Source organism: Micromesistius poutassou, assembly GCF_964030765.1.
Source record: "Micromesistius poutassou genome assembly, chromosome: 3".
In the NCBI taxonomy this organism is placed as follows: Eukaryota; Metazoa; Chordata; class Actinopteri; order Gadiformes; family Gadidae; genus Micromesistius; species Micromesistius poutassou.
In genome coordinates, this window is record NC_140273.1 from 18,221,956 (window position 1) to 18,247,355 (window position 25,400).

Here is a 25,400-nt window from a genome sequence, read left to right on the forward strand (position 1 = left end):
TACCTGTCTCCATTGAGCTTTCATACTGGAGGGCCTGAAAAGATTGGTTGACCCTAACAAAAACCTCTTTCAGCAGAAAGCCAAACTCACTCTTTCCCCCCCCGGCCCCACTCTGGGTTTTCTTCTCACTAAATGTGCCAGATTTAACAATTCAATTGAGTACAAAAGGTACTGCTCTATAAACGGGCTGTCATAGGCTTTAACAACAGTGTGGGAAGAAATGAACACTGTGTGTATTTGTGTGTACACAGTATTGACATTACTTTGGATCACCAGCCTAAAGGGAAGTTGTGAGGGGAATTGGTAACAAAGTATATATAACTTTTATTTTTTACTAATGAAATGAGTTCCATGTTGTTGAATCAGAGGTGGCTCTGGAGGACAAAATCGTTCACGTGAGGTTCATGAGATCATATCTTTCGTGTGCTTTTTTTCACCCTACACAATCTGTACATCAACACCAGTGCTCGCTTCTCGGTTTCACCTCTGGGCTAAAAAACAAAGCTAGAGTGAAGCGAGGAGGACGCCTTGTTTTGCTGTTGGCATGACGACCCGGTTATGGCTTGGCTCAGCAGTTGTCCCAAGGTTAGAGACACAGTGTGCTTAGCGTTCCACCCGAGCTCTGTTCCTCGCCCGTCTCCCCTGGCTCGTCTTACAGGGCACTGCCACTGCCAAGGCCCCCGCTAGCACAGCCTGCTAGCCTACAGACCCACCCACATTGCTGAGGTCGCCATTTTTGACTGGAAGAAACCAACATCATAGACAAAATCAACACCACCACCATCCAAAAACACACTTAAGACAAATGTAATAATGCTATAACTGTATATTGTGTGCTGTGTTTACGACAGAATTTACTTCTACTTGTGTTTTATTTGATTTGTCTGTGTGTGCTGTTTCAGCATCCCTTTTTCCCCAGTATTTATTGGCTCTTGTCTTGATACTGACGCGTCAGGGAAAGTGTATGTGTGTGTGTGTGTGTGTGTGTGTGTGTGTGTGTGTGTGTGTGTGTTTGTGTGTGCAAACTGTCAATTGTCACTGGATGCTGGGAGTGTTTAATCGCTGTGCTGTATTCTATTGCCATTTTGAGAGGCAGTTACCTTTATAATGTGCATAGAGTGTGCACTAGAAACCAAATCAGCCATGCAGGTACTCTCTAGTTTTTTAAGTGGCCCTCTGCTTGGGCCACTCTGCTTAGATGTAACAGTACTACAAGAACAGAACATTATTCACAATGTCATGGCCGCACTGAAAATGGCTACCATTTTTACCTGACACTAAAGAGATTTTACTGGTCTCCATTGAGCTTTCATATTGGAGGGCCTGAAAAGGCCTTGAATCTTAACAAAATCCTCTTTCAGCAGTTTTTCTTTCGTTGTTAAGCGTACTTTTCTATGTTATTCAACACATTTTTATCCAAAGACTACAGATAGAATACAATTGAATGAGTCTTGAGTGCATGCACAGCTCTAACTAGTGGCTATGGTTACAGTGAAGAAAAACAACTTTATATGTTAGCCCTCTGAACCGTCTTTGCGGAACGATTTATACTGTTAGTTCTGTAATTATTAATTGATTAAGTGATTTTAAGCAACACGCTAAAACAGAAGTGGTGCGCTACCATTACCCTGGCCATTGTTATAGCTCATTTCAATCTGAAACCTGACAGATGAACAATACTGCCTTCATGAACCTGTGTGTGTGTTTTTGTATGTGTGCGTGCACGCATGCGCGTTTGGAAGTATTTGAAAGTCCACAGCTCAGTCCAATGTGGGTCTGCCTTTACTGCAGGCTTCCTTCCTGCTCTGGTCCTGATTTCCATTGGCCCCCGGCCTTAAAAGGAGAGGGATGTCAGTCTGCAGCGGGAAGGCAAACTGCTGCCTGCTCCCTGACCCCGGGGGATTATAGCAATAGGATTATGAAACAGAGGCCGCTTCAATGGACCCATTATGGATCAGCATGAAGCTCTGTGGCTGATTGGCTTACTGCAGCCATTTGATAGATGCCCTGACCAGCCAATCATAGACGGGGACCTGCCGGACCAGGCCCCCAATATGTGCTGTACTGTACACCCCATCTGATTTTAGGCAGCTAAGTGGGGTTGGTATTGAGGTGTGTGTGTGTGTGTGTGTGTGTGTGTAAGGGGGTTGGGAGTGAGTGACAGTTTGAAGGGTCGAGCCTATCCCAGATGGCAACCTTGGAAATGCCTGTGACAGCCCCCCCCCCCCCCCCCCCCCCACTGTGAACACCCCCTCCCTCTCTCTCTCTTTCTTCTATTCCCTCATCATGGCCTTTTAAGAGATTTCAGGCGAAAAATCCTGCCTTTTCTCTTTCTCTTCGCTTCTCCCTCTGTCTTTCTCTCTCTCTCTCTCTCCCTTTATCTCTCTCTAACTGGGGCCCGCCTATCCTCAGTTCCTTCTCCCCACTATAAGAGATCATAAATCTCTAGAATGAATGGACTGAATGTGTGTGTGTGTGTGTGTGTGTGTGTGGGTCTGTGTTTCTGTGTCTGTCTGTATGAAAAGTATAAGTGTGTGTCTGTCTGTGTGTGTGTGTGTGTGTGTGTGTGTGTGGGGGGGGGGGGGGGTTCAACGAAGGGCTCCTCTTAAAAAAAAAAAAAGAGACAACTCAAAGACAGCTTTCTAAATAAATGTCCCCCCTCCCCCATCATCATTACTCGCCCCCAGCTCTCCCTGCTCACTCCTTGATGGGCGGGGCCAGTGTCTGCCGAGCCTCAGTAAAGGCCTGCTTTATAGCGGCCTGTGGCGTATACCCTTAATGGGAGTGCCTCACCCCAGTGTTAGTGGGAGGGTCTGGGAGTGAAGGTGGCGGTGCTCCGTCTTTGTCTCCGGGCTGACCCCGCCGTGCCCTCTGGCTCCACTACATGGCTCCTCCATCACCTCCTCTGTGCACGACACATACCTGTGTGAAACACAGACTGTGTGTTGGACAGGGACGTTGACTTTTGTATGTATGCTATGACAAATCATCTGTGTGTGTGTGTGTGTGTGTGTGTGTGTGTGTGTGTGTGTGTGTGTGTGTGTGTGTGTGTGTGTGTGTGTGTGTGTGTGTGTGTCTGGCGTCTGTTGCTCCATGACCTCACCCCCCCTGTGCTGTGTTTCTGCTAGAGAACGATGGGGTGAAGTGTTGATCTGAACACATACACTGGGTCCAACTAGGGACCCAAACACACACCACACACACATACACATGCACACAAACACTTTCACACACACACACACACACACACACACACACACACACACACACACACACACACACACACACACACACACAAACCACACACATTCAGAAGGGCACGTAGAATTACATTTCTCTCACATTCAGTCTATCTCCTCAAGCAAACACACCTACAGTTTCAAATCAGTTCAGTTTCAGTCATTTCTAGGTTAACATTGGGTCAGCTAAGCAGTAAGAGCACGAGTCAAATACAGGTGAAATAAATTATTTTAAAAAGTACACACCGTTGAAGAAAATATGTAGCTGTTATCTATAGAGAAACACTGGGAAAGCAGTATGACTGCAGATAAGGCAATAGAATTGAACTCTTTGAGTAGTGCCATGACAGAGTTCCCTGGCTAGGGCTTGGGCTTATATAAACTGAAAGGGAGACTGCACTCTGAAGACATGTATTGGCTTGGTTAGGAAATGGAAAATGTTGAGCATCTGTGTGTGTCTTCTTTGTACACATACATCTTGGATACACACTAAATGTACAATCGTCTGCATATTTACACATCCTACTCTGAAAAATCATTGTTTGTTTGTGTGTGTGTGTGTGTGTGTGTGTGTGTGTGTGTGTGTATGTATGTTTGTTTATGCACGTGTTTGTTTATACCGCTTGTGAGCGTCTTGGAAATCCTTGCATGTTTTCACCTGCTCAAGTCATCGTCATCACCTCCCACACCCACATCTGTTGCTTAGCTACAGGGCAGTTGGCAAGGAAACGCTGACAGGCTAGGCTAATCTGTCACCGGCTCGGACGAGGCGCGTGGGCGTCCGGTCTGTCATGCAAGGCAGATGACCTAACATTGATTCCCCTGAACCCCCAACTCAGACGGTGTGACTTCTTAATGGACCCACCATCTAACGACACCAAACGCTTCAGCTCAGATCCTCTAAACATGCTTCCTCAACTACCTTGCTTTCCAGTAAAGATGAAACCTCTCTAATAATATAGTATTACAATTATTAGTAATAACAAATGTCATATAATAACCATTATATCTATTTAAAGACCCTCTCCCCTAAAGTTGTGGGTTTCCTGTGGTTCACGTCATTTGGAAGCTCACTCACGTATAGATCTTTTTTTGTGCACCACATGAATCAAAGTCTGGACAAACACGCTACTTTGAAGTTCTGCGGTTGTACGCCCGTCTATTGTGCTGGTGGTGCTGGCGTCTGGATAGCCTTACGCTTGCAGTAGCCAATTATCAGAAGGTCGTTTCTTGTGCTGCGACAGACTACTGTTCAGTTGTAGGATGCGAAGCCACGATTATTGAAAGAACCTGGACTAAATTATGACCCAGTACTACTGAGATTCTGGGTCACAGAAACAGGATTTTACAGACTTCCAGGGGTCGCAATGTGCTTTAGAAGATATGCTGATGATCCACATGTATGTCATTATCTCGGGCTGCAGGCTAGTTTGTTCATCCGAGGTGAAATAAACTTTTAAATCCTCACAACGATCCACGTCTATCATGTTTTTGTGTAGGCTGGTCTCTTTGCTGGAATCTCACAACAAACCAATTGTCTTCAAAGATAGAATGGATGTGCCTGCCCGCATCACTGATATATACCTGTATGTAGGGAACAATTTACCCCAGACTGTTTTGAAAGTTGTAGCAGACGTCTATAAGGTAAGAAGTCTATGCGTTTTGCTGAAGGACTTCTTGGGGCTTGGCACATTAGACTATTCATATGGCATACTAGATGAGGTACATTTTGGTGATAAACAAAGTACGTATTTTGAACAGAGATCGTTCTTTAAGGTTTTCAACCCCATCAACACTGTTATTTGAGCCGGTAATGTGTGTCGTATAACATTGTATAATATAATTATCATCTATAATATATAGTAATATAATATTATGTAGTTTATTCCATTTGTGTGTTGTTTGATTTGCGACACTGGGTCTTCAAGGCCATTTCAATGTTGGATATGTTTCTTGTAGAAAAGTATTTTAGGGCAACAGGTACGAGATCAGAGAAATGGATGACAGCCGCTCATAAACACAGGGCTGATGTAGTCAGTTGTATACCCTGGGTGTGTATATAATGGGAGAGAGAGAGGAAGTAAATTAGACTGCATGCAAGGGGAAAAAAGCAATTACCTGTGCCAGACTACGACTACATCCCTTCATCACGGAGAAGGAAGGAGTCGAGGGGGTAAAACCTGAGATGAAAGGCAAGAATTGGAGAGGAAGGAGAGGTAATACAGGGCTGGATACTGTACAGACACATGCACACACATTTTATACACATGGCAGGCTAGGTATTTACACACTCTCTTACTGTTTGGGCTCTTGGTAGTACTCAGTGTGAATTATAATGCCTCTATGTGTTTTTTCATTTTTATGGTGTCATCTTTTTTACTAAGAACAGTTCCCATGCTTATAAAGGTACTGGGGAAAAAGATGTGAGGTTAACTACTCTAGCTATTTCATTATGACAGGGTATGTGATATACTGAGCAATAATCTGGACGTTTGGGAGGAACTTAGGGAGGAACTTTAAAGAATTTATGCTGTAGTTATTATTTAACTCCTGGATACCTATTATATTATTTCAGGATTCAGTATGACCATAAACCTGGATGTTTCAGGGAACATGGAGGGAGGAGTTCTGCAACAGGTGATTTTATTTAAAGACGACCTTGTTACTAACAAGCAGGTCAAACAATTGTCTCTATTGTTCCTTTATTATGTTGGGGTACTTAGTCTTACATCTGTAGCCTTGAGACCATCCGGATCATGTGACCTCATATTTAGTTCCGCTACACGGTCTGCACCTCTGGCCGCCCACAATGATCAATCAATGTGGGCGGTGGTACTTCGGATCAACGGCAAAAACATATTTTCCGCCGTTGATGAATAGTTGTTATTGATTCTATTTCAGCAGTAATATAACTTATGGCTGTGTTTACTTTACTAATGTTAACGTTACTGCTCGTTGCTATGGGAGAAGCCATTACCGTTTTGCCAGTGACGGCCTGTATATAACAAAATCGTCTGCGACACAGTCCCTGATTAGCCTGAGGTCAGTGAGGTCACATGATCCAGGTTGGTCTCCACTCCAGGCACGTACATCTGTGCATTTACTTCAGAACAAGAGTCCAGGGGACAGTGTGTTGTCATGGATACTGTCAGTAACTTCATTACTGGATGCTCGCTCACCGCCTCGTGGCTCCGCCTGCCATCAGCGGACAGCATTCTCCCAACCTAGATGTCACTTGTGTTTCAGTGGAACCATATGTTGACAATTTTGAAGTCGTTAAAATGTCTTCTCCCTGTCTGTGGCAATTGTGTTAACAGCTTCTCACGGTGCAAGCTTACCAATTTTCAGCTCTGATCATGGTCTCCTTTCATTTCTGGAAATAAATACAATAGATATATAAACACAACGTAATCCCAACGCATATATATGGTTACTATACATACAGCAGACCTTGCAGTGAACTTAGTTTGTTCTTCCAATTTTTTAGTCCTAGTAAATTTTAACTGTTGGTCTAGACAGAAAACAGCCAAACTATTGTTTCCTGTAGTTACAGAGTAAGTTAGATATGCGTTGGTAGTTTCTCTCTTGTTACGTTTAGTTAAGTGGTAAATACAGGGTATGCAGCTGTAATCTGAAGCAATGTTGGTTACAGGCCGCATGCAAAGATTATACCGTAATCTCTCTCTCTCTCTCTCTCTCTCTCTCTCTCTCTCTGTCTCTGTCTCTGTCTCTGTCTCTCTCTCTGTCTCTTTTCCTCCCTGTCGTTCCATCTCTCTGTCTGACCTTCTCTGTCTATCTCGGTCTTTCTCTCTCTCCCTGAGAGATAGAGAGATAAAGACTTCAAGACTTCAAAGCAGAGCAGATGCTGTCCCCTCAGTGCTTCCCCCGACCCGCCCAGCAGTAGCAGTCCCCTCATACAATACGACTTTAGAAATAACAAGTTCAAGTCTGTGATGTCTCCCCCCTCCTCCTCCTGTCCCACTGCCACACGCACACTCCTCCACCAGAATGTATTTTCTGAACACTCTGGTGAGGGGACCCTCCTGGGTATTATACAGGGCAGAGGAGAGATGTGACAGGAGTGGGAGTCAGCTGGATAGCGATGAAGTGCCTGCTGTTTTAATAAACGCTACTCCAACCGGGGACCGGGCCATGCACACATTCTGCCTGTTTAGTTCACTTGGTGTTTATTTCAAAATGAATCCATTTTTTTAAATGACTTTATTATATGAACGGATGAAAACCTGAAAAGTTGTATATTATGTTTACGTGTTACAAGACGCACAATAGAATATTGACATGATAATGATAAATATATTCATGAGTTGCCCTATTTACACCATAGATTTACGGAACGATTAATAAAAAACATGAAATGCTAGTTCCTGACCTTCGCAAACTTAATTATCTGTGTTTCTTGTGTAATGTGTGGATTTCTTTACATGGGGCTGGACGACTGATCTTTTCCTCCAGAATCCTTGTCAACATCATGTGTCGTCTTGCTCATTAATGGTCTAAATATCTGCACTCTTTGTCCTAATCTTCGATCCTGCCATCCTGCTATGTTATAGCTGAAATTCAGGTGGGGGACGGTTCAGAGCTTGTGCCTGAAACAAGAAAGCTGAAGTATGGCCTTGTTCCCTGTTTCGTTGGAGAAATATTCAACCACAGAGAAACTGCTAACATTTGGGGAACCTTGCAAGTAGAACCTTGCAACCTTGCAACTTGAAGTAGACAAAGCTTTCAAAAAGGAGTTTTCCCTGTTGTTCGATTTCAGCTTATGTCTAAGCTGTTATTTAGACTCTGCGTTGTGTATTTTTTCGTCGTCGTAGTAGTAATTCTTGAAGTGGAAATCAAGGCAGCCTGACAGGTTGGACCAGAGGCTTGAATAGATGGTTTATTACAGGATGTAATACAGCAAGGTACAGACTTGGTTTAATCTATAGTGTCGGTGGGTGAGGAGCAGTCTCCAGACGTGCTCCTTGGCTGTCGATCCCTCTTCTCACTGAATCAAAGGTTTGGGGTGAGTATTATACAATAGAACACAATATACAATAATATATACAATATACAATAAGCGTGAATCACAAAAGAACAGAAGCAGTGTCTCCCTTGATAAGGTGTATGGCCCTGGCTATGCCTCAGACGGCCATTTGGTTCGTCCTTTTAGGGACATAAACAAATGGAGGATTGTTGGAAATATTACCTGGTATCAGTTGGAGAGGCACTGGCCTATCCCCACACTAAGAAATGTGAACACAGAGAGACACTAGAATACACCAACATTCTACACTGTTAATAGCCAATTACCAGCTTACATAACCCTGCTTGACTGAAGAAACACATATTTGAGCTTGTCTGCCACCAGACTTTGTTAACTAAAGTCTGATTTGTGAGACAGAGCCTTCGATGTAAGAGCTGGTACAACCTGAGCTGCTGTCAGACATCTCAGTGGAAGAGAGACAGAGAATAGACAGAGAGAACCAAGGCGCAATTAGATTTCAGCTTTGACGTTCTGTGTGAAGTGACTGAACCGACCTATGGTCATTGCTTCATTTCTCCTTGGCTCTCTTTGTATTCTCCTTTAACAGACATCCAACCTGACAAGGAGGAGTAATCAACTCACACACCACACAGCCTTTTCTTGCTGTTGTGATTGTGTGTGTGTGTTGTGATTGTGTGTGTTGTGATTGTGTGTGTGTGTGTGTGTGTGTGTGTGTGTATGTGTGTGTGTGTGGGGGGGGGGGGGCGGATGTTGGCCAGCAGTGAATGCAGTGTGCTTGGTCTTTCCTGTGTACTGGCGTGATTAGCAGACAGCCCTAACGAGCTGCTGTCTCCCTAACGATGTAGGTTTTAATTAGACCTGCTAATTAAGGGAGGCAGTGTTCCGGCTTTGTGTACAGAAAGAACCATGGGGGCGTAAATGAACGCTTTTGTGTGTGTGTGTGTGTGTGTGTGTGTGTGTGTGTGTGTGTGTGTGTGTGTGGGAGGGGGCTGAAACATATTGTTGATCAAAGCAAACAGAGAGAGATAATGCACATCAATCATAAAGCTAAGGATGAGGCTAAATTCATTGATTAGCCTACTTAACCCAAAGAGGACAGAGAAAGGTCCATTATGTTCAAGAAACTGGAAGGTATAAATAATGATGCAGTGTCAATAGGGCTTTGTATGTGTGTGTGTTTATTTAAATGTGCCAGGAGGGTGCTAGCCCCCATGGCTTCCCCCATAGTCCTGCGGCTCTGAGGAACATGCTTGCTGTGGTTACGTGCTGCTGTTGACTGGCTGGCTTTCCTTCAACAGTCTTCTCCTCCGCCGTCTTCATCTCACTTCTGTCACCTCGGAGCCGACACATTCTAATTTCAGACACAATCAAAGGTAACTCGTAATGTCGCAAAATGAAGCGACAGCGTGCCATAAGGAGAGACTGACAACACTATTGTTAGCACACGTACAAACTCCTCTGTTCCAATCGTCAGAAGGGGAGAACACTTGAAGTTTCTTTCAAGTTTTTTCAAGTGCTTTGTGTTGGATGAAGGTACAAAGCTGGCATAGAACAAAATGTGAAGTTTAATTAACTTTGAGTTCCTCTCTGAAGGTGTTGTGGTGTAGTGGGTATTTGTAGATTTTTCTTTAGCTTACACAAGCTGAAGAAAATGTACCCGGGCCATACTAATTAGGAAATGAAAAGCACCTTTTATCTTTTATATTTGTTTTATATTAGTGTGATGGTACATGTATGTTGGCTATTTATGTAACACTGGGACTCAAAGTAATGATTTTGAGTTGGAGTATAAATCACAAAATGGATGCTAGGTTATTCTGGCCTCTGAGTCAGCAGGGAACACATAGATGCTGTTTTGATGACATCCCAGATTATAGCAACAGCACAGTCTGGCCATGGATGCCAGACAATTACACTGCTGGCTGTCCTGTTTGAGAGGCCACACTGGTCATTTAGAGCACGATAAGCATAATACAGAAAATAATGGTATATAATAGAGAGAAGAAGACACATCATTGTATTATATTCATTAGTGTCTCATGACGCACGGACGTGATCACAGGAGAGTCTGTTCAGAACTATGATGCATAGAGTTGTGCACAGGCCGGTGTTCCTCAAGGTGGGAGGCGTGTCTCCCCTGGGAGGGGCGCTGCAGGGGAGGACGGGATGCTTTTATGTGATGGGGGGGAAAGCTCAATTGCACACTGTATAACAACAAAGCAGAGGCCGACCCACAATTAGAAATAATGTGTTTGGATGCACAAAAGTGCTGTAAAAATAAATGATTGCCCAAGCCGGCGTGAACAAGACAGGATGTGATGGCGGCCCTCGTGCACGGGTCACGACCCCCCACGCCGTATACCTCATCTCACCAAAGGGAGGTTTGAGAACCACTGAAGCTAACGGAAAGACACAATAATCCTGTACACTATCTGACTGCTACACACACCCACACACACACACACACACACATAAACTTGGGAAAAAGAGATAGGCAAAGAAGGCCAACATAGGCAACAAATGAAATATGTGATTATGATATGATTCACTCAGCCAAGTTCATTTAGCCTCAGATCTAGTAGTAGTAACTAGTAGTATTTTAGTATTATACTGATATCCTGTCCCTTTATCTCTACATCCAGTTTACTCAGGGCTTCTTTCTTTCTCGGGGCCATGATTGGACAGTGTGGTAAATTCGGCCCTAAATACCTCAAGACTTCTCCGCCCACCTCTGCAGCCGTTCAGTGTGACTGCAGAGTGGATTCAGGCTGTGATTTCCATTAAGGGCCTAAAGTGGCCGGACACTGACCCGACCGGCTCGGGGGTCACAGATCACTGGCAGCCCTGTGGTTGAACTACGCCTGACATCCGTCTTCAAGACGATCACATTTTCTCCTGTGACCTGTCACATCTCCCTCTTTCTGTTTAGTCTCAAGTGGTTTGGGTGGGAAGGGGGCTGGCTGGGCAGTAACAATGCATGTGTCTCATTTGTCTCCAAATAGATTATACCCAACCAATAGACAGCCGGCAAAAGGTCCTTGCCTCGCCTCTGATCTGGCGAGTAGATTGGACCACACAAAAGGGGAGATCAAAGGACTTTAGTAATGATAGCTTTGCTGTTGCAATTTTCTTCTCTGAGAAAGAGAACATCTGAAAGGAGACTAATACTCAGCATTCTCTCCCCGCATAGGACTTGATTCAGAATTGTCGCTCTTAGACCTCTTTAAGGAATGTTAGTCTGGCTCTAACTCATAGCAGGCTATGGCTGCTATACTCCCAGAACGGGAGCACAGGAGTATTGCTGTGTCTCCCCAAGGGTTTTAATATGCAGCTTTATTAAAATGAGGCAGCAGAGCGGCTATCTCTTTTAGTCACCCCCACCCCGTTCCCCTCAACCTCTTCCTCCTCCTCCTCCTCCTCCTCATAGTTCAGCCAGGCTTAAGAGATGGCCTCATAATGTCGCCTTTATTATGTGGCATTATGTCGGCTGCAGGATTAACACTGTTTGTGTGAGTGTGTGTGTGTGTGTGTGTGTGTGTGTGTGTGAGTGTGTGTGTATGTGAAGCCTTTGTTTTAACATCTTAAATCACAATGACATGGTTCAGGGGATTACGGCAGATTGAAATGACAGGATCACAGACCCCTTTTCTTTTATAAAATCAACCCTTGTTGTTCTAGTGTAGAGAATCCCCTGAAATGCAGGCTTTCTCTATGGTCATCTGCAGCAACTGCAACATCCACTATTACAACCAAATAGCTTAAACTTTGACTCTGTGTATTACATCCTTCATGACCCTGAAGAGGTAACCCAACCCCGCAGTAACCTGTTAGTTACCAGCACCATACAGTGTACTGCCACACTATCCCGTCCTCTCAGAGTAACCGGTCGTTAAGTGGAGTAAAAGCTTACATTTGGGGAACCTTGCATGAAATCACTTTTCGGGGGGCCCATTGGGGAGAGGGAAGTGGGGGTGTCTGACTCTGCACACTGCCCTTTCAAACCACCCAGGCTGAGCACTATGGGGAGTGTGCAGTCAAGTATAACAGCCAGTTCTCAGCCAAACTGTTAAAAAATAACATTTCAAACTTTAATATAGTTACCCTGAACTATACAGTAGGGTTGTTTCTTTAAATGGGAGTATGGTGCTGTATAATTCATTGGATGAAAGATTTTTTCACAAAGATTGGGAATGGAAATGAGCACTGGTCGATAAGTAAAAACTATTGGTTGTTTTTCCTGCTGGAGGGTGTGTGTGTGCGTGTACATTTGTATGTGCTAGCATGTGTGTGTGTGTGTGTGTGTGTGTCCTTGTGCATGTGTGTGTGTGTGTGTGTGTGTGCGTGTGTGTGTGTGTGTGTGTGTGTGTCCTTGAGCATGTGTGTGTGTGTGTGCATGTTGAAAGTGAGCCTTCCAGAATAGATGGAATTTAGAAGAAGACGAAGGGATTCCTGAGAGAGGGGGAGAGTGAGAATCAATGGGCAGCCGTAGGGGGGGCGGCTTAATGTAGGCTCTAGGGGTGCTGTGTGTGTGTGTGTGTGTGTGTGTGTGTGTGTGTGTGTGTGTGTGTGTGTGTGTGTGTGTGTGTGTGTGTGTTGGCAAGGAGGGGGTGCCAGGGGGGACGGGGTCTGAGTTGAACCGTAATCCTCCAGTGTCTGGCTGAAAGTCTGTTACCAGCCTCACACAGAGACAGAGACACGGAGAGATCCTCACATTATCACATTTTACATACAGACACACACACACACACACACACACACACACACACAGACACACACACACACACACACACACACACACACACACAGAGACACACACACACACACACACACACACACACACACACACACACACACACACACACACACACACACACACACAGACAACCAGCCTGGGGATATGGTACTTGGCTGACATCACTTCAACATGAGAAAATGCCCTCGCCAGAAACTAGCTGATGTGCTGCAAGATAAGGTTATTTATCTCTGTTCTGTTCTGTTTATTGTCTAACTGTTTATCTATGCGTATCTTACTGTGTATCTAACTGTGTATCTAACTGTTTATCTAACTGTGTATCCAACTCGTTATCCAGCTGTGTCTCTAACTGGTTATCCAGCTGTGTCTCTAACTGGTTATCTAGCTGTGTCTCTAACCTGTTATCCAGCTGTGTCTCTAACTGGTTATCTAGCTGTGTATCCAACTGGTTATCCAGCTGTGTCTCTAACTGGTTATCCAGCTGTGTCTCTAACTGGTTATCCAGCTGTGTCTCTAACTGGTTATCCAGCTGTGTCTCTAACTGGTTATCCATCTGTGTCTCTAACTGGTTATCCAGCTGTGTCTCTAACTGGTTATCCAGCTGTGTCTCTAACTGGTTATCCAGCTGTGTCTCTAACTGGTTATCCAGCTGTGTCTCTAACTGGTTATCCAGCTGTGTCTCTAACTGGTTATCCAGCTGTGTCTCTAACTCTGTCTCTAACAGTGCATCTAACACTGATTCTTACTGTGTATCTAGCTGTGTATCTAACTGTGATGGATCTTGGGGGATGCTGAGGTTGGTGTAGTGAGGTGTAACTAATATGATAAGTGAGAAGATCATGAAGTGATGCTATTGTTGGCAGAGAGGTTTCAGTATCTACACTATTGGACAAAGTCACTTGTCGTTTGGTAGTTTATAGTTGTTGAATTTCATTAAGATGTGTTGTTTAGATTTGATGCATGGTAACACATTTGTTACAAAATTACTTTTCAACTGGACTTTAGTGCCTCGGCACTGTGAGCCAATACTATACATATTAAATAACCTCACCATGATCATTAGAAAAGGACTGATGAGTGAGAGGGGAGACTGGCTCTAGCTCAAGGATGCCTACAGGTAAACAATGAGGATCGATCCCAGATCCTTTTGTTTGGGTGGTCTGGGGTCTGTGGTCTCATGGTCTGTCAGGGATGAGCTGCAGCCTCCAGTACCTCACACAGATTGGGATGATCATGGTTCTGATAGGAATATTGTGTAGAATGTACAGTAGCATAGTTCATTCACGGTTGTTTTGCCAGTAGGAGTGCACATATCTGGTTGGGGAGAGAAGCAGGGGATTAGTGATTAGTGAGTGGATAACCGTGCAGATGTTATGGGTGGTGGGTAGATGCGGGGATTACTGTATATTTTGACATCCATAAAGTTAGGTTTTCAAATAAGGTTTCTTCGAGGCCATCAAATTGAACCACAGCTCAGCTTGGATAATTCACAATTTATATCTGGAATTTTTAATATTTTGTTGTGGATTCATTATAAGTATTTTATTTCTGATGTGTTTATTAATTTCACAGCGTGCCTTGCTATTATTGGATGATATCATTAACGTATTGGATACTGTGGTCCTGACATTTGGTTTGTGGGCAACAAAACAACATGGATTGGTTGTGATACAATCATCTCATCCAGACAATTCTGAAGTGCAGTCAACAGTGCAGGGGCAGAAATCAGGTGTCCTATGATGTAGACTTGACATGAGGTACTGCAGTTTCAACAATTAGTATAATAACAAATGTAGAAAAGTAGCCGAAATTGCAAGTTGTTTTTTTTAACTACTGCATCAGATTCTGGTAAAAGTAATGTCCGCTCATAAATCATTCCAGTACTTTGTGAACTCTGCTGTCACTGACCAGATCGCTATCAGTTCATCTCTGGGAGAGTTATTTCTCAGTGGAGGGAGGAAAGTATTGCTGCTTGTTTGGTTAGAGAACACTGCAGAAGATAACAGGGGCCACATGTCCTTCTGCTCCTTTAGCACAGAGCGCTCTCTGCATCCCTGCCTGGACTCATACCGGCCAACCACCACCATATGGCACACAAACACACACACACTCACACATACACACACACACACACACACATATATATGCATGCCCACATTGACATGCACGCTCACATGCAGACACACGTGTCCCTGGTTCAGATGACTGAGAGTTGGCTGCACGGCTTACTTTGTAACTGTTCATATCATTGTTCTTGGATGCAGCATATGTATACACACACACACACACACACACACACACACACACACACACACACACAAATACACAACCACACGTATGCAAGCGAATCACATGTCCTGAAATATACACACAGAAAAAAAGCAGTCAGCGTGTGAGCACCTGTCCGCCTCAGTGTTCCAAGTCTTCCTTCCCAGAAAAGCAGAGTCTCTGCAACTGCAAGAATAGAGATAGAAACAATATAGAAGCTTAGGTAATGGGTTGGATATACTACAACTCCCAAAGAAGAATCATTGCAGCTTAGTGAGAATATAAGTAGGTGTCTCATATATATATATATATATATAAAGAGAGAGAGAGTAATCATTCAGTTAGAAGCTGTTTCACTCTAAAGGGTTAGGCATGCCTGTCATGTTTTCACCGTTTATATCTCTGGAAATACTGAGCTTTTTTTACTGAGCCAGATCTTCTCTATGTCCTTGAAGGTTTCCTCCCATTGCCTCATTATGAAATTATGACATAGTTATTGTTGACTTATGCTATTGTAAGATGGTAAGAACTTTACCATGTATTGCAAGCAGACCATATGTGCATACATTCTTCACATGAGTGCTTCAAGTTATCCTAGTGAGACCATCCAGATATTCTAGTTTGCATTTCGCAATGATTATCTGTCTGGTTTGGCTGTGCTGCATAATTTCCAAACACAGCCTTATGGTGTTAAAAACCTCAAGTAAATCAGAGTGATGCTCTTGCTCTCTTCGCTCTGGACAAATCTGCTGAAGCAAAAACCTAATCTCCTCAGGAGAAAGCTTTCCGTGCAAAGTTCTGTTGATCTGTTAATATCACTATTCAGTCTGTTTCTGATTAAAGCTGTTTTGACCTTTGCTCTGTCGATTTCTACACATTTCTAATTCAGCAAACGGCAGTCCTTTTTTATTTGAACTGAAACTCCCTCCCCCGAGCACTGATTGGTCCTAGCGCTTTTACAGTTTGGAAAAAGGTTTCAACGGGCTGGAGGCCAGGGCAATCTGCAGAGAGAAACAGAATGTCAACCAGTGAGATCAGGACGGTGGCATGAGGCTATAGGTTCCAGTGGTGGTCCAAAACGTAACGTTGTCTTAAGGCCTCTGTTAATGCCACACTCGTTGAGCTGGAGAGGACCACAACCGACAGGGCCCGTTTATCTTGTGTATTGTTTATCAAGGTTATTGCTTGATAAACAAGATAACCTCTCTTTACTTGTGGCTTGTGGTAATTTAGAAGTGATAACCCAATCATTAAACTTAAATTATTAAATTAAATGATGATTGAGAAATGTTCATCCATTTCATCTAATTCCGCTCTGATTATGAACACAACCTAGGCTGGTTATTGTGTTCAGTTACATGTGCATTCGTTCTATCTCAAATTAAATCTATTCTGTTCTTTATGTATTGAAAAACCAAAAGTGTATCATTATAAACCTGTTTGTGCAGGAGAGCTAAGAAACCCCAAAGCACTTCACAGTCTAGCCTAATACTTTAAATATTAGTTTTCTTCTATAATTCAATGAAAAAGGAAAAAACTGAATTATAATAAGAGTAGTAAATTGAACTCACAAACACATAACACACACTGAGCAAATTGACTATGACTCACTCAGGTGATTTTTCATGTTAGATTTAAATAGTGACAGTGATGGAAAGGTTTTCATTGAGAGAGGACCGGTATTCTAGAGTGATGGTCCTCTGTATTTCATGGCATATCTTCCAAGAGTTGTGTGATAATAGCGTAGGGGGAATACCATTTGCTTGTCTTGTTGAATATGAATGGACCTCAGAGATCCTTAAAAATAAGATTTAAAATTTAACTTTTATTCTATTCTATATTAAAGTGATGGATAACAGAAGTCCTTCATTTACTTACAATGATGTTATTAAGGGTTATCAATGTGTGCATTGAGCATCATTATGGATTTCCTTCTATTCCTTAAAGCCCATTTAATAGGTGGAGTATAAATTCCCTCCTGGCTTCATAGCCAAGCAGGTGACCGATGAAGCTATGGCTTTGAGTTTGAGCAAATACTAACTACACACAATTGTGAGTTGATTCAGACCACAACGGAACAATTCAGTAGCGTTGTCCAGTCAACTCAGTTTGTCCAAGACTGACTTTATAAGCTTACTAGCTCGCTGACAAGATATTCAGTAGGTGTGTAGTGGATTCATCCCTATGTGATATTGTGTATTTATTTTACGCATTTATATCCGGTTGTCCATCACTTTAATAATGTAATTAATAATGTAACTGAGATAGAGATATGTGGACACATTATTCACGTTATTGTGTGTGTGTGTGTGTGTGTCTCTCTGCAGTACGACCCGGAGAGCTCTGGTTTCATCAGCACCGAGCGGTTCCGCGACCTGCTGGCGACCCACGGCTCAGAGCTGGACCCCCACAAACTAGAGGTCCTGCTGGCGCTGGCCGACAACAACGCAGACGGAAAGATCTGCTACCAGGACTTTGTCAACCTGGTGAGAGTCAGTTAGCACGCACGCACGCACACACACACACACACACACACACACACTGACTGACTGACTGACTGACTGACTGACTGACTGACTGACTGACTGAGTTTCATAATTGTACCCATCCAGAGTGACCTACGTATCTTCCAAGTGGGATACAGGTGGAGGGACAGGTGGAGGTTGGGTAGTCAATGAAATAGTACAATAGTACAAAAAAAGATCTCTTAAGAGGATAATAGCAAAGCAGTGAGCGGTGAGATGGAAACGCCATTCCTCCTCACTGCTCAGCGTGGTCTGTTTGGAGGTGTGTTGACTGGAGAGTCTTCCACTGGGTCCATTCAGTCTCTGTTCAGTCTATGCTTTTACAATCTTCATAATCCTTGTCTTTGTTTTTCTTCCTCCTTCTTTGTGGTCTTTCTCATCCGGCTCGTTCTCTTAATGTTCTCTTTGTGTTACTGCTTTAGGATCTCTCTGCTCGTGATCCTGCTCCCTGTCTGGCTCTTGTCTCTTGGCTGCCCACTGGGCCCACCGTTGAACGGGTTCTGCAGACGTCTGCGAGTGGGACATCTTGTGTGGTGAATAGTGACAGGGTGGAGGTGGTCTCTCTGCAATACAGAAATTGTGTGTGGTCTGCGGATTAGTGGGAGTTTTCTCTCTGCTGCTCTCTTTCTCTCATTTTCACTCTCTCCTTTTGTCTCCTACACACTTTTTTCCTGTCTCTCACTGATTTGGCAGACAGCTTTTATACAAAGCCTCTCCTCTCTTCTAACCCGCAACCCTCCGCCTTCTATACATCTTACATGTTATATCTATCTCCTTCATTGTAATTATACTATGCCGGGACTGCCCACCTTCCTGGGTCAGGGTGACACAGTTGTGTCTGTGTGTATATTTTGTTGAATATTTGTCTTTGGAACATTTGTGGCTATATATATAGTGCCTTTATAAGCCTTTGTTAGCCAATAATAGCCATTATTATCGTTGTTGGTCCAGCCTCCTTTCAGTGGAGGTGAGACTGAGAGAGGGGAGAGGTAGTGAGAGGCGGATTCTACCTCTACCCAAGTATCTGTGTTGGTCTGCCTCCCTTCATCCTGCGTCTGTGTTTCCTCCCAGCGCATTGTGTCTCTGTCATTAGTTGTTCCTGTCTGTAACGCTCTACTTTTCACCTTTCACCGTCACGTTTCTTCACTAGCTCTCCACGCTGCTTTCCTTCCCTTCGTTAAAGTTTCTTCTTTACTCAAGTCGCCTCCCCTCTCCTCTCCCATCCTCTCCACTCCTCTCCTCTCCTCTCCTCCTCTCTCCTCCTCTCTTCTCTTCTCCTCTCTCCTCTCCACTCCTCTCCTCTCCTCTCCTCTTCTCTTCTCTCCTCTCCTCCCCTCTCCTCCTCTCTTCTCCTCTCATTTCCTCTCCTCTCCTCTCTCCTCCTCTCCTCTCTGACATTATTACCGGTACCTGAATAGAGGCAGGATCAGTTATTCTTTGGTTTGGTTTCCTAAGAGAGGGAGAACACAGCAATGGCCTCAAGACTGTCAAAGGAAGTAGAGGTCTATGTAGAGGAATGTGTGTGTGTGTGTGTGTGTGTGTGTGCGTGTGTGTGTCTTTTTGTGTGTGTGTGTGTGTGAACATCTAAATTTACAATCTCACTAGTGAGGTTGGGTTTTCTGTGTTTGCTGTGGGGTCTGGAAGTTGCCGTGGTAACGCAGACTAACTTTCCCACACTTCTGTGCATGTGACATCAAGGCTTAAATAATTGTCTTTAGCTGAGCTTTATCTCTTGTGTAGAGATACTAAAAGTCTCATTAAACATCAATGCGATGCCATTCACCTGGTGTTTCCTGCTGCTCCGTGGTGTTTTCTGTTTGCTCTTCGTAGGTACTTTTAAAATGTTTCCCTGGACCCCAGTCCTTTTTCTCATTTGCCTACACTTTCAATGTTATTTGTAATTCAAACCAGGCAACAGGTTCAGCTTCAATTTGTTTTGCACATTATTTATTGTTGAAAAAGCAATGGTAACTTCACTTAGGATCGAAGTGAAATGAAATGTGAACATACATGCAAACATCCAAGTGACAGCATATGTCACATAGATACAGGGGGGCCGACATATATATGAATGATACATTTCTCAATGTGTATCGCTGATTATGACTCTGAGTGACCTGCTGTAGTTTAAAATAGCTGCTATTTACATCAAGGCTAATTCATTCTTGGGAGTATCCGTCAAATTATGCACAAGATGAGTTTATTGAACGTGTCTTGCTGCAGACTTGTGAGTCCTCAAACTGTCCTTTGTGTGTGTGTGTGAGAGAGAGAGAGAGAGAGAGAGAGAGAGAGAGAGAGAGAGAGAGCGCGATAGAGCTCGATAGAGAGAGAGAGAGAGGTTGGTGATTAACATTTTAGAGAGGAGCAGAACTAGCCCTTTTCAAATACTATTATCAATCATTTAAATTTGACACCTTATTCTTTGACAAAAGATTGATTCGTTTTTGTAGGACAGCACTTGAACGTGAGGATTATTTTTACTCATCGCCGGGTGATTAACTATATTCATTTTAGAAGCAGGAGGGCACAATAGTTTCAAAGCAGCTGCTGAAAGTGTTGGAGAATAATATAATGGCTTGGTGGTTACTAGGCGACGGCGTGGGTATTCTGGTCTGCAGTGGATATGCTAGCATGGTGTCTGTCACTGTGTTTGACCTGGACAGACTGTGTGTGTGTGTGTGTGTGTGTGTGTGTGTGTGTGTGTGTGTGTGCGTGTGTGCGTGTGTGCGTGCGTGCGTGCGTGCGTGCGTGCGTGCGTGCGCAAGCATGCTTGCACGCATGTCTCATTATGAGTTGTGTAAACATGGAATGTGTTTGTGTGTCTGTATTTGTGTGTGTGTGTGTGTGTTTGATTACGTGTTTGTGCATGTGAGGCATGTCCGCGGCTCATGCAGGGAGATCCAGGCAGCCGGGCAGAGATATTGATATTTCCAGCAATGTGGAGCAAAACAAGTCGTCCTTGAAATCATTTCCTTTTGAAAAGGGGAGTGTTCTCAGAGAGCTGTGACATGGCCGTGGTGTGGACTGCAATGTATATAAATAACTTTGACCGGTTGAATACTTGATTCTGATTGGTCAATAATGTACCAAGGGTGTGCATTATTGTTCAATAACGGGACACTGTGTTTTAGTAGTTCAGAAAATCTATGCGCAACAAATCCATGATATGAACGGCGGGCTACAACATTGACCAGATGTTTCTTTGACAACGCAAAAAACAATATGCTGAAAGCGCCACAGAAGAATGTTTTTCAGCCGATTAAGTCTGATAACCCCTCCACAAACCAATACCTAATATAAATGATGAATAAAAGTAACTCATCTCTGATCCCTGTCGGCCATAGGCGTCAATTACGCTGGGGACGCTGGGGATGAGTACCCACCAGTTTTCGTCAAGATTCATTTTGTACCCACCACTTAAAAAAACAAAAAACTTGAGTTTAATTATTATGGATTATTACACGGCTCTTCTCAATGCTGTGGAATGCGCTGTTGACTTGCTGTTGACTCGCTGTTGACTTGACTTGACACCGGCGGTCTGTACATTATCCCTTACTTATTTTTGTATGAGCTGCCAGCATGGGCGTCAGTTTGGTTTGAAATGTGCTGGGGACAGAGACGCATTCGAAAGTGCGTTTTCAGAAGTGCTGGGTACAATGAGGATGCATTATTTTTTTCTCTTTAGTGCAGGTAATGAAAGGTTCTGAAAGACGGCATACCCATGTAGCTTACTAATGAATAAAATGTACAAAAGACTGATGTCTGACACGTTTTATGAAGAAAGCGTTTCCAAAAAGCATTGGACATAGGCTATGACCCACTATGTTGTGCTCCATGTACCCAATGTTGACAACGTGACATGACATGACTAAGCTACCAACACAAACAAAGAGCTAGGAAAACAAATTAACTACGTGTTTAAGTTGTGAAGGGGCAAACGTGTGGCTACATACAGCACTACAAATGTCGAAACAGATTGAAAAAGCAAAAAATATTTGTTGCACAGCTGAACGCTGTATCACATCATGAGCTGGCTGTTCTCAATTCACAACACACATCCATCCAATCTAAATCAGGCATTCTTACCAAAACTCATGCACTCCCCACCACGATTATTCCACTAATTACTCCACTATCGTCATCTCCACTATACCTAACACTGTACGAACGCAAACCATGGATAAGTTAGGCTACTTGGTGGCTATGCTTTTTGGAAACGCTCTCTTCATAAAACGTGTCAGACATCAGTCTTTTGTACATTTTATTCATTAGTAAGCTACATGGGTATGCCGTCTTTCAGAACCTTTCATTACCTGCACTAAAGACAAAAAGAGTGCATCCTCATTGTACCCAGCACTTCTGAAAATGCACTCTGTCGAATGCGTCTCTGTCCCCAGCACATTTCAAACCAAACTGACACCCATGCTGTCAGCAACTGTGGTGTAAGCGGAACATACAGGCTGTAATAACGTAAGAACATTGGAATATTTTCCAATGTTCCTAACATGCTAGGCCAGAGAGGAGACAGGAAATGACCTACTGACATATCGACTACCTTTGTCTCTCTCGTCCCTCTCCGCCTCCAGATGAGTAACAAGCGCTCCAACAGCTTCCGCAGAGCCATCCTCCAGGGGGGCCGGCAGCTCAAGGGCAGCGCCCTGCGGGAGGAGGTGGGCCTGGGCCTGTCCCAGAGGCTGGTCCGCCACGTGGCCTACGAGACGCTGCCCCGCGAGGTGGACCGCAAGTGGTACTTTGACAGCTACACCTACTGCCCCCCGCCCTGGCTCGTCCTCTTCATCACCGTGGCGGAGGTAAGGGGGGGGGGGGGGAGGGGGGCCGTGTGTAGTTATGTGTGAGGGACAGACCATCCCTGTCCACCCCCACGGTTTTACCCTGGTAAACTGTTTCACTTTTGTATTTTATTTGGCCCTTTTATTTTAAAGAACAATGTGTACGATTTACATTGTTCCACTGATGGGACATTCATATTTAATTCCTGTGTAGCTTGTTGAAATGTGAAATGTGTTTTGTGCTTTGTTGAGGTAAAATGATGAATAACCTTAAAGTGGTAGTTCAGGATTTTGGACATCGGGTCTCATTTCCAAGTGGGCCAGTGTGTTATTTATCATTGGAGACCGTTTTCAACACTTTTCATTCAGTCCTTCTAGTTGCAGAAATCGCTGGTGCTAGGCTAGCGCAAGTCGAGGGGAACTGCTAGCCTGCCAATAAAAACTGTTTTACCCACTCCCGAGGCAAACCAATTATAATACCCGACTATCGATGTAAATGTCTGTGTTGATAGAATAGTGTTAGAAATAAACTTACCCTTGCATCGCATTGCATTTAGTTTATAATCCCTGTAGTTGGAAGCAAGCTACGGCAGCGGCGGACTGATATTACCTGGAGTGCGCTTCTCTGTTTACCTTCTGCTGTAGTGAATTGGTTGCTACACCGGAGCAAAGTGAAATTCCGCCGCTGCTGAGAAAGTAGTCCCCCAAAATGTAATGTGATCATTGCGATACAAGGATAGTTTTATTTCTAATATTATTCTATCAACACAGACATTTACATCGATAGTCGGGCATTATAATTGATTTGCATCGGGTGTCCTTTGGAGTGGGTAAAACTGTTTTTTAGCACCAGCGATTTCTGCAACTAGAAATCGCTGGTGCTAGGTGTTGAAAACGGTCTCCAATGATAAATAACACACTGGCTCACTTGGAAATGAGACCCGATGTCCAAAATCCCAAACTACCCCTTTAATGAAAGCCGATAATGACCACCGCAGTGGATATTATTTTCATTCTGATCAATCCAGACTTATTCAGGATATTCAGGTATTAAGAAAGGAAGTGCAATTGAAAACTCTGTGGACACACCACTACAGAACCTCACACAGGCTCCTTGGCCTTTAATTAAGCAATATCACACCAGAGGGAGTGCTGTTGTACTGAATATCAGCACGGCTGGGATTCGGTCGAAGGTACGAGGCCGTAGGCCGAGTGCCCAAGATAATCTAAGCTACATAAAGATTGTTAATAACATTAACGGTTATGAGCAAACCCGTAAAGTGGAGTGATACATGTATAGCTAAAAGTCCCAGTGCTGTTATACTCTATATCAGCACTCATGGAAAGCCTCTTGTCCAATGAAATTACTTGGTCGGAACTAACTGTTGTATAATGTCTGAATGAATTGGCAGTGTAAACATGCATTCCACCAGCTCACACTGCTCTACATCTACTCCACATGGATAATAAAGCCTTGACACATGTCGAAGGCTAAAGGAAGTGGGAGGCTTTCCAGAGAGCTTGGAGACATAATGAAGGACGTATCGCGCCCAGGAGATCTGTGTGTCTCATCCCTTGTGGCTGGAAGCACAGCCTCTCCAGTGTAACTGTGACTGATATAATGACATACTGCTCATAAACGACATGTGGCTCTACTGCTCCTAGCAGAATGTCCAATGACATAGGAGGCCTGGAGGTGATTGGTGGGTGCATGTTGACTCCCTGAAAACAGTCCTTATGTATACCAGACACACCCAGCACACGCATAGAAGCAGGGACTGCAGAGCGTGTTATTATAGTATTTTGTATTATTATCAATTATTTCTAATTATTTATTAATATTATAACTCATTTATTGTATTATTATGTATTTTTTATTTGTATGATTAGTATGTATGTACTGTTATTCTTCTTCTTCTTCTTCTTCTTCTTCTTCTTCTTCTTCTTCTTCTTCTTCTTCTTCTTCTTCTTCTTCTTCTTATTATTATTATCATTAAAGAGTATTATTATTTGTTTATTATTTAGTTGTATTATTATTTATTGATGTATTTGATTATTATTATTATTATTATTATTATTATTATTATTATTATCATCATCATTAAAGCGTATTATTATTTGTATTATTTAATTGGATTATTATTTATTGATGTATTTGATTATTATTATTATCATCATTATTATTCTAACATTATAGTGTATCATTGCAGTCATTAGTGTGTCTATGCCTGACTGCTGATTCCACCTGTGGTGCTGTGCTGGGGCTCCAGGTGGTGGTCTTCATGTACTACGGCTTCCAGCTGGACCGCTGGGTCCTGCAGGTGTCCAGCCCGTCCTACCTGAAGGGGCCCCTGCCCTACCACCCTCAGCTCCGCTCCCAGGCATGGAGATACCTCAGCTACGCCTTCATGCACACTGGGTGAGGACGCCTAATTCAATGAATACAGTCATTAAGGAGCAGACGGGGCGGGGCTGTCTGCTTCAGGGAAGGCTGCGTGAACCCTTTGTGGACGGGAGTTGACTACTGTAGCTGATACTGGGCCCTGAACTCCTGCAGTAAGCAGGCGATTAACGATGAGTAGGAGAAAGATTGATAACACTGTGAAACAGACAACTAAACGGTTGAACGGTTGGTACAAAAGTGGTACAAGACAAATACACACCTGTAGTACCTGTAGTATTATTTTGTATTGTTACCATAAGCTTGTGACCATCTGTGAATTAGGAAATGGAGACTGATGGGTCAATTGAGAAGCTTGCCTTACAATGCAGGCCCCCCCCACTTTTTCCACTGCCACGGTCCAATACACTAGTGTCCGC

The 25,400-nt window shown here is 43.6% G+C and overlaps 1 protein-coding gene across 1 annotated transcript in view; it reads left to right on the forward strand.

Moving 5' to 3' along the window:
* rhbdl3 (rhomboid, veinlet-like 3) overlaps positions 1-25,400 on the forward strand; it is a 45,238-nt gene that overhangs the window by 8,566 nt on the left and 11,272 nt on the right. Inside the window, exons 3-5 of the mRNA XM_084466234.1 lie at positions 17,593-17,751; positions 22,377-22,601; positions 24,851-24,999. Coding sequence (XP_084322360.1) covers positions 17,593-17,751; positions 22,377-22,601; positions 24,851-24,999 — 533 coding nt within the window. The remainder of the gene's footprint in view (positions 1-17,592; positions 17,752-22,376; positions 22,602-24,850; positions 25,000-25,400) is intronic.